At 41.5% G+C, this 14,632-nt stretch overlaps 1 protein-coding gene across 3 annotated transcripts in view; it reads right to left on the bottom strand.

Annotated features, from left to right (window-relative positions):
• Nucleotides 1-14,632, bottom strand: part of MEGF10 (multiple EGF like domains 10) — a 269,210-nt gene that overhangs the window by 26,171 nt on the left and 228,407 nt on the right. For all 3 annotated transcript variants that reach the window (XM_070793223.1, XM_019964614.2, XM_019964615.2), the window contains 3 exons: nucleotides 14,242-14,362; nucleotides 13,300-13,463; nucleotides 10,405-10,507 (listed from right to left, as the gene is read on the bottom strand). In XM_070793223.1, the coding sequence (XP_070649324.1) occupies nucleotides 10,405-10,507; nucleotides 13,300-13,463; nucleotides 14,242-14,362 (388 nt within the window). The remainder of the gene's footprint in view (nucleotides 1-10,404; nucleotides 10,508-13,299; nucleotides 13,464-14,241; nucleotides 14,363-14,632) is intronic.

Below are 14,632 nucleotides of genomic sequence, written 5' to 3' on the forward strand. Positions count from 1 at the left end.
GGTGGACGCCTCGGATGCTAAGTCAGAGACCAGGACCAAGGTCACCATATCACACCTGAGTTATCATGGGTAGCAGTGAGCAGGGATGATCTAAAACTTAAAATCCACTTTACACAGCAGTTCATCATCATATATTGTATCATATATCATATCATCATAACATTAAAATAACCCCAGGACTATTCTCTATAGCATCATGAAGGGAAGGAATACAACATCTTTGTTATACTGATTTTTCTTCCTTGGAAGGAGAAAGCAGAGAAGAAGCCCAAGGGCTCTGTCAATTGAAGGCAAAATTTATCAAAAATACTATATGATTTAGCCGTCAGGGCCTTCCTTCCTTCCCCATCCTTTATTTTTTATAGAAAAGTAGGCAAAGCATGGAAAGATAAAGTAAGAAAAAGGTGGTTAAATAATTTTACATAAAGAAAATCTTCCCCTGGAGCAAACAAACATAATCTTAAAATATTTTGAAAATACATTATGCAAGACAGAAAGATATACTAATCTGTGCCACCAAATTCCTCTTTAAACATTTAATCCAGCACAGGCAGGATATCACAAATGATGTTACTCATAGCTGTTGTCTAAGTGATTGATTATTGAGAACCCATATGCAGGTATTTAAATCTTAGTCTGGAAACAGAGAAACTTTAGAGTCGGTCACCAGTGAACAAATGCCTAAAAGAAACATACAGAAAATCCAAAGTTGCAAAAAATAAAACCAGGTTTTATTTCAGATAAATGGAAGTCTCCTTTGTAAATTCGTATTCAAAATACCATAGGGGCCTCTTTCTTGTAAGTCACAGTACTTCACAACTCAAAGAAATGCTCTCTTTATTGAGAGGCAATAAGAATGAGTTATAATTAGGAGTGAACCAGCGACTGCTGGCCTCCGACCAAGTGAAAACACGGTAAGAACCAGCCCACTCCCACTCCGACGATTCCAGAATGCGAATTCTGCTTGCACTGAGGAGGCTGACAAGTCCATGTTTTGAATTACAGTTTTTGCTCTTAAATTGATTAGGAGAAAAGTTACCATGGCCTGAACCTTAACACAGAAGCAGTTCCAAACCCTAACGTGAACACTGTTAATTGGTGGCCAGTCATTTCTACTGAAATAACTCCACTTTTCACTCTTCCTGGTTTTCTCCATCTGAAAGTCTTCCGCGTGGTAAAGGCTGTTAAGCAGGCATGAAAAAGCACAGGCCTCATTGTGTCTCGCTGGAATTGACAACAGACTGTTATTTCAGCCTGGACTGCTGGCTGAAGAAAGGCGAGCAGGCCTGTTAGAAGCCAACTGGGGTTTAAGTGTTCCCCATAGAATGAAATGCAGAATTCTGGTCTACTATGATTTTTTTTTCCCTTGAGCTCACAAATATTTGATCTTTCTTGCAAACTGAGATGGGATTGCAAATGCTCTACTCTCTAAGCACGCTAAAACAGTCCCAAAGTCTAAGCTAGTGTTCTGACACAATTACTAGGCAGAGGCAGCAAATGGACTGAGGACCAAACCACTTAGAAAGAGGCTGCACATCTAAAGTTGGTTTTGCAAACTTGAAAGAAGTACCCACAAAGGTAACCTGTTTCATTCTCTAATTCAAGTTCAGGTTCTGATCATGAGCCAGGACTCCTGTGTTACAGCAGGTAAAATGAGACACTAGCTTCATGGAGACCCAGACAACCCTGGCCATTTTGGTCTGGAGCTACCTGGGCAAATCCCACTTAGGATTTTAGAGAAGTGGAAACTCAGTGAATATTTGGATAATCTGACAATCACCCTGAAAATTAATCCTGAGTTTTGACACTGTTTTTCTGGGGTAGGAGTTTGGGGGAGGTAGAGATACAGCCATTTACATGGTCTAATTTATCAGCTACTTAACAGATTTTTACATGACACTTAATAAATTGCAGTTAAAATGAAATGGAATACACTCTAGATCAAAAAGTATATGCTGCTTTTCCACATTACAGATTATCAAGATTTACATATTAATTAGCACATTCTCAATTAGAGCATGTTAAGAAAAATAACCCTAGGGCAGATTGACAAATCAGAATAAAGGGATCCTTTGTTTATACCTATTTCCTCCTCAGTAATAAGTTTGTCCAGCTGGTTAGCATAACAATCAGTTAAAATGAACTTTATCAAGGTAATTTTCATAGATGTAACAAGGTCCCTGATATAGCAAGGAGATCCATAGCAAAGATAAGCTTTTTTTTCACGTAATTTACCCATCATTTCATTTCTGGAGAATCAGGTAATTCTAGAGATCACCTATCAAGACTTCTTTCTCTAATCATATGAGTATATTTCAACAGAATCAAGCTTACGTTTAAATAATTTATTTTAGGGCTACAAAGAAGTCTTTTTTTGGCAAGTAAATTTTAACAATTCTATTACCAACTCACCCTGAAAATTCAATTCCTTTTCTTTTTCTCTATCACTAGTAACAGTCAGTCATCATTTTGCAGATATTAATGCCAAGTCTATTTGGACACAAATATAAAGCATGTATCAGTCAGGTGGCAATTCCAGGAAAAAGGCAGGAAGCTGTCTTTTTCCCTCTTGCTTCACCTTTTTCTCCTGTTGCTATTCATCCCTTTCAGACCTCTGTGCCCTTCTGTTATCTTTTGCTTCATCTTATAGTCAGAAAGGGATAAGATAAATTTATTATTACTGAGGGGTTATCACCTCTAGAAAATTAATATTTTAGAAAGCATACCTGTTAGAAGCCTAAGAAATAAATCACTGTGAAATTTAAATCTATAAGGCTGACTGAAATTCAGGAAGTAGCCCTGGGGTAAGTGCTTTTCTAGGTCACAGTTAGTTTATGGACACTGATGTGCCCTCCATATAAGGCTAACCCTACAGTGAAACTTTCTCCAGGATAGGGAACTGTAAGTTTGCTTTAACTATTTTATGGGGTAAGGTAGGCGGCTGGGTTTTGTGTGTGAGTGTGTGTTTTATGCCTTACTTATTTCCACTGATCTCATCTTACTCTTTGCCAACCTTGCTGGAGTCCTATAAGACACCTTTTTGTTTCTTATTTGTCAAAGACAGAAAAGATAATTCAGCTCAATAAATATTCAAGGGGTCTAGACACTGCTGGCTTGCTAATGACAGGTTCTCGGAGAAAGACCTCCAACTCTAGAGTGACAATGGCCCCAGTAAAGACATATCCAATCCTGTCTGGAGATCATGATCAGGGAAGGAAGTAGCTTGTGAAGGTGGAGAAGGGTCCCAGGCTAATAGTATGGTGGTGCAAGGCTCAGGCCCTAAGAAGTATGTGTCTATCCTTCAGAAGTCAACAGTGTTGGGGACGGCTGAAATTGGCACTGGAAAAAGCAGGAAAGACAGTGGGGCAGCCAGGCAGTGGTCACAAAAGGAAGCGCCAAGGATGCCATTCTATGGAGTATGAGCTTTCCTCCTGGGTTAACAGTGGAAAAAATGGCAAGGTCTTGAACTAAATCAATGGCACCTGAGGGAGATGAATTCCAGAGAAGTACAGAAGAGAATGCAGATGAAAAACCACTCTCTGGTCCATGCTCCATCCAGGGTAATATAAGAATTCTTACAGTCCCATGAGAGTTGGTGCCTATGATTGTCACTGCAGAGCCCAGTACATGAAGGATGCTAAATAAATGTTTCTTGAATGAGTCAATAAGCACAGTTCCTCTTTCCAACATAATATTCAGGACCATTTTCTAATTGGGTGGAGCAACCATACCATTCTTTGTTTCTCTGAAGAAGATATGAGAAGAACATTCAAACCAGGAAGCCCAACATGTTAATATTCTGTATACCTAAAATGAGGACCCTTGCTAACTAAGGGAGTGGAAATGTCTGCCTTACTTATTTGGGGGCAAGACAGACTTTTATTAGCTCAGGTCTGTGATTTTAAATGTTAGTCCAGATTATAAAGCAACTGGAGATCTAAAGGATATCTTGAGGAAATTCCTTTGGAATGTTTATCAAAGTACAGATAGAGGCTTTAATATGAGTTACTTTGGGAAACAATTTCCTACACTATTTGGAAGAAGGGACAAAACACAAAGGGGATATCTTTAAATTTGTAGGATTCTCTGGTTCAATGGAAGTATTTTTTCCTGATAAATGTTCTAACGCTGATAAGGAGATCTGTGAGGGACTGCTTTTGCCAGGACCAAGGACAAAGAGCTCTTTGATAGCCCTCAAGAGTTGCTAGGCAATGGCTGAGTGATCGTGATAAACTTCAGCTAAGCAGCTCTAAAGAAATGCTCATGCATTTAATGCATGATGCATTATGCCTGTGGCCTTCACGTGAAATCAACATTCACTAGGCATTTGTGATTATGTGAATGCAGTAAATAAATCATTTGGGGTGTTATTATTTCTCCCTCTCAGAGATCTAACCCAAACTCCTGGTCTTGCTTAATTGTTTATATTCCTTATGCCAGTATTGCAATATTTGGGCATCAATGAATGAAGGAAATGATTTCAATTCGATGTCCTGTTCCCAAGCAACCAACTACTAAGTATCTATTACACTGAAGAGTGTGATTTGTTAATAATCACTGGATTTGGTGATTATAGGAGAGAGGAACCAAAGACACTCTGCAACTGAATACTTGGTCATAACACTGTCTCTGCTTTTCTAATCCTCTGGACACCCAAGGCATACAGTAGTGTAGACAAGCAACTCCCCAGCGTATCCACCTCTGCCCGCCCACTGCCTTCCCTGGGAGCTGTCAGCACCTTCCTGCCCCCAGGAGCTGGTACCACCTCATCTTCCTGCTCCCAGCACCAAACGCTGCAGTTGCAAACAAGGTGGAGACACTCAGCAAATGGTTGTTAAATCAAAGTTTTCTCTTTGCATACTATTAATATAAATGTTAAAGGTCCATTAAAAAGGATCTGCTATTGGTCACCACGTTGAAAACAATCTTGATAAATAAGTAATGTAAATCAGAGATGTTTGCATTTGCAGTGGCAACACCAGAAATCATGGTCTGCCTTAGTCTGGACCCAGATAAAAGCAAACAGGACAGGATGCTGGGCAGATTGGTAAAGCTGGAAGCCTGGCTTTTTCTGCAGCCTTTCGTTTAGGAAGGTGAGTCCCTCCCTTCACCCTCACTTTAGGGACCCCATGTTCTGCTTTTAAGTTACTGCCTCTCCCAAGCCCAGGTAACAAACAGACATGTAACAAAGCATGTGCTACATTTTCCCACTCCCCTGTCCACTCCCAATACCTTGAAGGGCCAAATAGTGAGTCATTCATTTGCTTACTATGACAATTCAGGCGTCACAGATCAGTACCCGGAGTTGCAGCTCCCTTACTCAACTGGTCAAAGTTGGTGTGTGTAGAGCCACTTAGAAAGGAATCTCTAAGCTTCCTCTAGTCTTCTGCCACTGGCTATGAGGGTTTCTGCAGCAGAAATGCTCCCCTGGACTTCAACTTCTTCAATCATTAGAATAGCAAGGTAGAGCAGAGGCCAGCCCACAGATGGGTAATCGCCACTACAGTTACTGGGGTTACTTTTCAAGTAACAGACAAAGCCACCAAGTAAGGCTGGGCCGGTTGCACACTGCACAAAAGCCTTTGGCTAAAGGGCTAAGTCAGAGCATAAATCTACCTTGTTACTTTCTACTACCAAGAAGCACACTCAGAGGCATTTCAAACCTTTTCTAAATTTATACAAAAGGTACGTTATGGGCTGGCAATGGCTCCATCCTTCTCAGGCACCCTCTAGATTGTCATTCAGTAGGTCTGAAGTGGGACCAAGAATATACAAGTTAAAGGAGCTCCCAGGTGACAATGATCTTAGCCAGGGTTGGGAACCAGGCTGGAGGCTACTTATCCTCCCAGACAGCTGGAAAGAAATCTTGATTAGCTGTAACACTCAGCAAAGAGGTGATCTGGCTGACTGAAGTCAGAGAGGAAAGGAAGGAGAAAAAAACAGTGGCATGTTTCTAGTGTTTTGGGGAAGTACTTTACAAAGCATATCACTCCACTACTCTGGAAATACACATACACATTGACCTAATTATATTTCTGGAATTTCAGGATAATGATTTTGAAAAGTCGTCTCACTTATATATGTGTGTGTGTGTGTGTGTGTGTGTAACAGAGGTGTGGGAGACAAAGCCCAGGCATTCTTCTCTTTCTCTCTTTTTTTTTTTTTTACTGCAATCTGCCTCTGTTTGATAAAGTAACCTATTGGCTAAACACATCAATAAATTAAAGTTTTAATTAACAGCATATAATAAAAGTGTATGTCTCTTCTTTTGAAAAATGGTACATTTCTTTTGGAAATAGTATCTGGGATGTCAGATGCAATTTTTGGTTAGTATTTATGGCAGTACATATTGAAGACTTATTTTATGACTAGGTAAAATGAGACAATCAATTATAGTACAAATAAATAAGAGTCTCATTTCCTTTAAGAAAAAAAAAAAAAGACCGTCAAACATTAGAAAAGAGAATGAAGTTACAAGGGTGGTGAATGAGCACCTTGGTGAGACAGCAAGCTGACCTCCTCTGTCTATCACGTTAGAGCCTGACTTCCTGAGTGTAGGTATGTCCATTTCTTTGTAAGGAGGGATAGAGCTCTCCTGACCCTTTTTCTTTAATCTCCACACTCCGAGGCCAGATCCGTCTCTCCTCAGTGTCCTCAGCGGCCGAGCACTGTTGGTGTCTCTACAGATCAAATCTCGATAATTTGCTCAAGGGAAGAGTCCAGGTTCCCAAGTTAGATGTCACTGATTCTTTCGCAAAGGCCTTGCTTTTATGCCACATATTTGCTACCCTCTCTGGCAATTCTCTACATATCACCGAGAGCAAACTCCACAGCAAGGAGAAAGGAGACAGAATCACTTGCTTCCCTGAATTGAGGTTATTTATTTTGCCCCAAACCTGATATCTAAATGAAAAGCAAAGTTTTTTATTTCAAAATGTCCGTATGAGGTACCCATTCAAAGTAAGTTTGTGATGAAAAATGATAAGTCTACCCAATGTTGACAATGAAATAATACAGAGTCTACTTTTCTTTTAGAAAAACAAGGCAATTCTTGATCCAATTGTAGGGTGTTTTTCAAAACTTCAGGAATTTTCTTTTCCTGTATACACATTTGCTTATACAAGTGTGTTCTGTGAGTGTGGGGGATGACCTCTCTAAACAATGTCTCCCGGCAGCCTTAGATACTTAACATACCAAGAGTCCACACAGAAGACCCAGAGAAGTAAGACACTGGAGCCATGAAGCAAAGAGACGGTGAGCAACAAGTGATAGGACAATGAGGCAGCAAAACTTCCTCCCCTTTGGAGAAGCAGAGCAGTCACAGATGGACAGAGGATTACAAGATTATGCCGTGTGACAAAGCCACTGCATTCCCGCAGGAGCTCCACAGGTCTAAGGCCAGATGGGATCATTTGTCTTACCCCATGACCCAGACTATGGAATGCAACTAGCACATTTTCTGGCTGGCTTCAGGCCAAATCATATCTCCTGCTTTTCTCATGTATACAAGAGCATGCTTTTCACAAGCTGGTTCTAAACCATCCAAGCAGGTGGATACCTGATCAATGACTGGTGGGTCCAGGAACATGTCACATTTCCTCTACATTCATAAGACAAAAGTAGCCTTGGTGGCGTATGACCCAAAACAAATGATGTGACTTCTCTATTAGAAAAGCCCTGAATACACCAGGGGGGTTAAAACACTATTTGCTTCACTGTGGTCATTGAGAACTTAGTAGTGGTCACTCCATTTGAAAGCTTCAAGAACCCTTGCAAAGTCACAAAATCTGGTTTAATTCCTACGTATTAATAGTTGTAACATGTAGTAACTGAGAACCAAGTAGAAACACGGAAAAGTGGAATTTCATACTGTAGAGTCAGAGTTATCTCAGTCTTTGCAAGTCAAGGAGGAACTGGAGGACTATGGAGTCTGTGTTTCAGTGGGTAGCTCCTAGTGACAGAAAATAAAGTCTATTACACAAGCCTTGACCTGTTCCCAAGGTAGCTCTCAGACACTAGGAATCAAACACAAGACAGTTTGTCTCCGTTTGTCAGAAGCCTAAGAAGCTCTCAGCAAATTGCAAAGAGCTGAGAGACACCACTCCAGAGGTTACTGATGGCGTCCTATGTTCAAAGATCTGAAGACTTAATATTGTTCAGATCAGATCAGTCGCTCTGTCGCGTCTGACTCTTTGCGACCCCATGAATCGCAGCACGCCAGGCCTCCCTGTCCATCACCGACTCACGTCCATCGAGTCAGTGATGCCATCCAGCCATCTCATCCTCTGTCGTCCCCTTCTCCTCTTGCCCCCAAATCCCTCCCAGCTAGCACTATTCCTGCCATGGATATATAGACTCAACCCTCTTTAAATTTCCACCGTTTCTTTGCAGGAATTAACATGCTGATCCAGAAACACAAAGGGAAATTCAAGGAACCCAGGATAGCCAAACAATCTTGAAAAAAACAAAAGTTGAAAGACTCATACTTCCCAATTTTAAAATTTTCTACAAAGTTACAGCAATCAAAACAATATGCTACTTACATAAGGATAGACACATTTGTCACTGGAATAAAACTGAGAGCCCAGAAATAAATAAGTCACATTTATGGTCAACTGATTTCTGACAAGGTTATCAAGACAATACAGGGGGTGAAAGAATGCTCTTCTCATAAGATAGTGCTGGGACAGCAGGATTTTGACATAAACAGTGGATGAATTTGGACCCTTATGTATACCATATGCAAAAACAAACTCAAAATGTGTTAAAGACTTAAATGTAAAAGCTAAAATTATAAAACTCTAAGAAGAATACAGAGGCATAAATCTATTATCTAGGACTGGGCAATGATTTCTTAGACACAAAAAGTACAAGCAACAAAAGAAAAAGTAGATAAACTGAACTTTATAAATATAAAACCTTTTTGGTGGCAAAAGACATCATTAAGAAAGTTAAAAATAACTCACAGAGGAAAAACATTTGCAACTTACATATATGAAAAGGACATGGAGCTAGGGGACAAAGAGACATTACAACTCAGTAATAATAAGACAAATAAGCCAAGTTAAAAAATGAGCAAAGTATCTGAAGACATTTCTACAAACAAGATACACAGATGATCAATAAACACACAAAAAGATGCTCAACATCATTACTTATTGAGGGAATGGAAATCAAGAACACAATGAGATAAGATTTCACACCCACCAGGATGGCTGTAATCAAAAAAGATAGATAAATAACAAGTGTGGTGGGGAGTAGAAATCTCATACATTGCTGGTAGGAATGCAAAATGGTGCAGATGCTTTGGAAAACAAGTGTAGTAGTTCTCGAAAAGGTTAAGCTTAGAGTTACCATACAACCCAGCAATTTCACGCCTAAGTATATACCAAAAATATATACATCCACACAAAAATTGTACATGAATAACAGCATTTTTCATAATATTCAATAAGGTGGAAACAATTCCAGTATTTATTAACAGACGAATGGGTAAATAAAATGTGGTCTATCCAAGTAATGGAATATTATTTGGCAGTCAAAAGGAATGAAGTACTGATATACACTCCAATGTGGAAGAACCTTAAAAACATACACTAACAGAAGGAATCCAGATACAAAACATCACATATAGGCAAGTTTACAGAAACAGAAAGTGGTTGCCTAGGGTAGGGCAAAGGGGGTGGGGCCGTGAATTGGGAGTAAATGAAGAATGACTGCTAATAAGTACTAATGGGGTTTTGGGAGAGGGCAATGAAAATTTTCTAAAGTTGATAGTGGTGATAACTGTACAATTCTTTGACTATACTAAAACATTGAATTCTACACTTTAAATAGGTGAATTCTATGATATGAGAGTCTATCTATATTTACCTGTCTATATACCTATCTACCTATCTATAAAGAAGTTGCTAGTTATCTGCACTGATAGTTAGACCTTACCTAAAGACTCAAGAGAACTGCCATTGCATGATTCAACAAGAAGTCATCCCTGGATTATAGATTAATTGTTGTTGTTGTTCAGTCACTAAGTCATATCTGACTCTTAGCGATCCCATGGACTGTAGCCCACCAGGCTCCTCTGTCCATCAGATTTCCCAGGCAAGAATACTGGAGTGGGTTGCCATTTCCTCCTCCAGGGGATCTTCCTGGATCAGGGAGTGAACCCATGTCTCCTGCATTGACAGACAGATTCTTTACCACTGAGCTACCAGGGAAGCCCACAGACTAATTAGGCCTAGGAGTAATATTGTGAGGGTAAAAATTTATCACCTTACTGGAGATATTACCATATTTTCTTTTTTTGAAAAACTGACCTGTGAGTGTTTCTCTGAGGTAGCAAGGAACAGCACTAGGCACAAATTGGCATGTTTCTCACTTCAAGTAGTGGCCCGTGGCTCTCACCTGACCATCCGGGGAGGCAGCGGCAGTGACCCGTGGTGGAGTGGCAGCCATCTGCATGGCTGCAGTCACAACGCTCAGCACAGTTCAGCCCATAAGTGCCATCCTACATGGAAGACAGCGGTGAGGGATGGGAATCCTGCAGCGGGCGACCTCAGTCAGCCATTTAACACACAGCACCCTCCCCTCCAAAACACCTCTCAGCAGCATGCATTACAATCACCTCTTCCCATGTCTTCTTGGCTCCTAAAATATTGGCTGCAAGGGGTTAGTGTTTTCAAAACGCTCAAACCTAGGTTTACATCTAGCATACAAATTGTGAAACCAACTATGTCAATATGCTGGTGTGCATATGTGCAAAGATAGGTAAACATGCCAATTAATTAAAAGAATCTTTATCTTATTGTGAGCCATAACTCGTAAAAATATTGTCCTTTTGTTCCTAAAGATTTTTATAAAATAGTTCAGTACTCCTTACAGGGTATTTTTCCCCCCACTGATGTATAATTCACATATGTTACATTAGTTTTAGAGGTAAAACAAAATGATTTGATATTTATATATATTGTGAAATGATTACCACAATAAGTTTAGTTAATATCCGTCCCCACACACAATCCCAGAATTTTTTTTTTCTCCTACAGAACGTTCTATTTGTTAGTGGAAAAAGAAGACTCCGATCCACATAAAGAAGCCCTATATGTGGAATCTTAAAAAAAAAAAAAGTGGTACAAATCAACTTTTTTACAAAACAGAAGTAGAATCACAGACATAGAAAACAAACTTGTGGTTACCAGGGGGTAAGGGGACAGGGGAGGGATAAATTGGGAGATTGGGACTGACAAATACATACTTCTAAATATAAACCCGATAACTAACAAGGACCTACTATTTACCACAGGGAACTCTACTTAGCACTCTGTAATGACCTATATGGCAAAGAATCTAAAAAAAAAAAAAAAAGAGTGGATATATGTATGTGTATAACTGATTCACTTTGCTATAGACCTGAAATTAACACAATGTTGTAAATTATCTATACTCCAATAACGTTTTTTTAAAAGAAGCCCTAAAATTTAAAAAACAACATAGTTCTAATTAAATTAAGATCATGTCCATAAATTGTCCGTGAGATACACAGAACTATAAGGAGAAATGAATACCTTTTGTCACTTTTTCCTAATTAGCATCCTCTCTCCCATGATGACATCTGGACATCACGAAGCATTCTGATTCAAGCTCCTAGGCAGGGGTGAGCTGTGTGCTGGCACACCCTCCCTTTCATCCCCTCCCAGGCCTTAATGTTTTCACATGCACATCCGCGTTGCTGGTCCAGCGGAGATGAGACTCTTCACGGATGTGATCATTTAGTTTGTGGGAGAGGAATGAAAGCTCCACATTTACAAGCCCTGATCCTTCATGCCAGGTCCTGAGGAACTGAGGGAGGGCACTGCAAACCTCCCACAGCACCAAGCACTAAGCAAAACAGGGGCTGTGAAATTACCAACAGGGAGGCACCCAGCACCAGCATTCAACAGGTGCCTGCACGCTCAGTCACTCAGTTGTGTCCAGCTTTTTGCAACTCATGGACTGTAGCCCGCCAGTTTTCTCTGTCCGTGGGATTTTCCAGGCAAGAATACTGGAGTGGGTTGCCATTTTAGTAGGTGTTAAATGGCATATTCATTTGTCTAGTGATTATTAAGGTAAAACATTTTTTTAAATTAAGTTCTACTAATGTTTGCCCAGGCATATAGGATTTAGTTTTGCCATAATATGAGCCACTAAAACCAATTTCCAGCCTTGGCTGATTTACTAATGCATCTAATAACATACCAAAAAAACAGACAAGATGGTGTAGATTTGCTTTGTCTACACTTAGACTTGTATAAGTGAAAAGTGATCTTTAAGCCCATCTCAGAGCACTGATAATCTGCTCATTGGCAGATAACAGGAGGCAAAACTAACAAAACTGTGTCCTAGGGGTTTGGAGGGCATGGAGTAGCACCCCAGGCTCTTTAGCTGGGAAATGGGTTGGACTTAATGAGGAGGAAGCCCAGGGAGAAAAGCGCTCTGTGGAAGGGCCCCCTGGAGCTGTCCAGTTCAGGGGGCCATGGTGTCACTTCATCATCACGTGATCCCCAGGAGGCACAGCATACACACCACTGAGAGAATGCTTAATGGCTTGGGAGAAAATAACTGCCTAGGGAGAGAAAGCTACGGAATAGAGGGAAGGAAACTGGCCACACTGGCCCCGTACTTTAGAGGGAGAGAGTGAAATGGGCCGTCACTACAGAATGCACTGTCCATTGCCCACTCTTGTTGGCCTGCGGCAGACTCAGTATGGGGTTGGGGGCGTATTTCCAAAGTAGGTGAAGGGGAGGGAGTCGGCATTGAACCATGGAAATCTATGGAGATCTGGGTGACTCCAGAGATATTTGTGCTAAAAGACGGCTGTTTCCAAACCTTTCACCACCTCATTGAACCCTTCTGTGACACCATCACCACCCTCCTTTCAATGCCCTGCCACTTTCCACCCCAAAGGCTGGGGGATTTCCATTATAATGGAAACACAATGTTTGGAGAGTTGACAGGCATACACTGGATGTTTGACAAATACTGATGACTGGTTGCCATGAAGAGATGGGTATATTAGAACAGAGAAAACAGAGGGGAGAGGTGGGAGGAACTAGGAGAGAGAGGATAAAAAGGATTCTCACAAAGCTGCCTAACCAATTTCTGCATCTTTCCCTCTTCTCACCCTGTATCCACTCTGAGTTCAAACATCTCAATTCTTCTACAGTGACTCTAGTTTGGTTCACAATAAAGGACTTTAAATCATGAAGTCTGCAGAAAATAAGCTGCCATCGGATCCTCCCGGCCCTCCCAGAGGAGTCATACCTGGCAGGGAAATTCACATTTCTCCCCACGCCATCCAGGTGCACAGGTGCAGGTCCCGTCCAGGGTGTTGCAGGCTCCGCCGTTGAGACACTGGCATGTTAAGTTGCAGCCAAAGCCCCAGGTGCCACTGGGGCAGCTGATGGAGCAGTCCACCCCGTGCCAGCCTGCCGTGACAAGAGTGCCAGGGCACGTGAACAAACAAAGGCAGCACGGAGCTGGCCAGCCTCTCCCAGCCACACTTCCCTTTAGAAACACCTTGGAGGTGGGCAGCAGGGCCCCTGCCCTAGCGCAGGGAGCATGGCTCTGCCGCGTAAAGCCTTTCTCAGAACTGAACCAGAGCACCAACACAGCTGTCAAGCGAGAAGCACCATTGGGCTACTGGGGGAAGAGAGATCAAGTTGGGGGTACCTCACTGTCTAACATGCGGTCATGCACACTGTGGGGTGCAGAGTTTTGTGCAGGTCAGGAAATAAAATATTTATATGGGAAGGAAAAGGAAAGTGCGTTTGAAAGAATATCCCCATCTTTAAAGCAGGACCCCATGAACCATGAACAGTGAGTGTCCACAACGCTGGCTGCTGCAGAAACTATGGATAAAGATGCTCTGGCCCCCATGTACAATCAGGTGCTTGACTGCATCTCTTGTCAGGACTCCAGGCCAATGGATTTAGGGGCACCGACACAGTTCTGCTTGCTTACTCTTCCCCAAATCACAGAGACTCATAGATTTTGGAGCTGGCAGCAACTTCAGAGATCATCTCACAGAAGCCTCTCCCCTTGACTCTGGAAAGCAGGAGAGCCCTTCCTGGGTAAGGGTCTTTGCTGAGTTCAGTCACTGTATTTTGGCAAAGCTGGAGCTGGAATCCTGGTTAAGGTTTCTTTCCTGTGTCTTTAGGAGCTAACAGGACCGGGATCAGATAACAGACTCATTCACCCACTCACCTGCATTGCAAGTACAAGATCCATCCACAGGAGAGCAGACAGCATCATTTTTACAGCTGCAGAGCGAGGAACAGTTTATCCCATAGGTCCCCAGAGGGCATGGGATGGAGCAGTCAATTCCCTAGACAAGCGCAAATAGGAAAATGCGTGTGGTTTGACCACCTGAAATAGGGCCAACACAAATACACAAAAATATATCTTGGCTGTGCTGATTATACTCTCTCTCTCATTTTAACACACTGTATTTTTTTAAAGAGTTTTATAACTATTCAGATGTACAAACTGTACAGATTCAAGGGCAGTGCCACCTGGCCTATATTTAGGATACAAGTATTGAATATGACCCCAAAACCCTGCTGCCTTCATTACTTTCCCTAGGTAGCAAACACAA

The sequence above is a fragment of the Bos indicus genome, chromosome 7, assembly GCF_029378745.1.
Source record: "Bos indicus isolate NIAB-ARS_2022 breed Sahiwal x Tharparkar chromosome 7, NIAB-ARS_B.indTharparkar_mat_pri_1.0, whole genome shotgun sequence".
NCBI lineage: Eukaryota > Metazoa > Chordata > Mammalia > Artiodactyla > Bovidae > Bos > Bos indicus.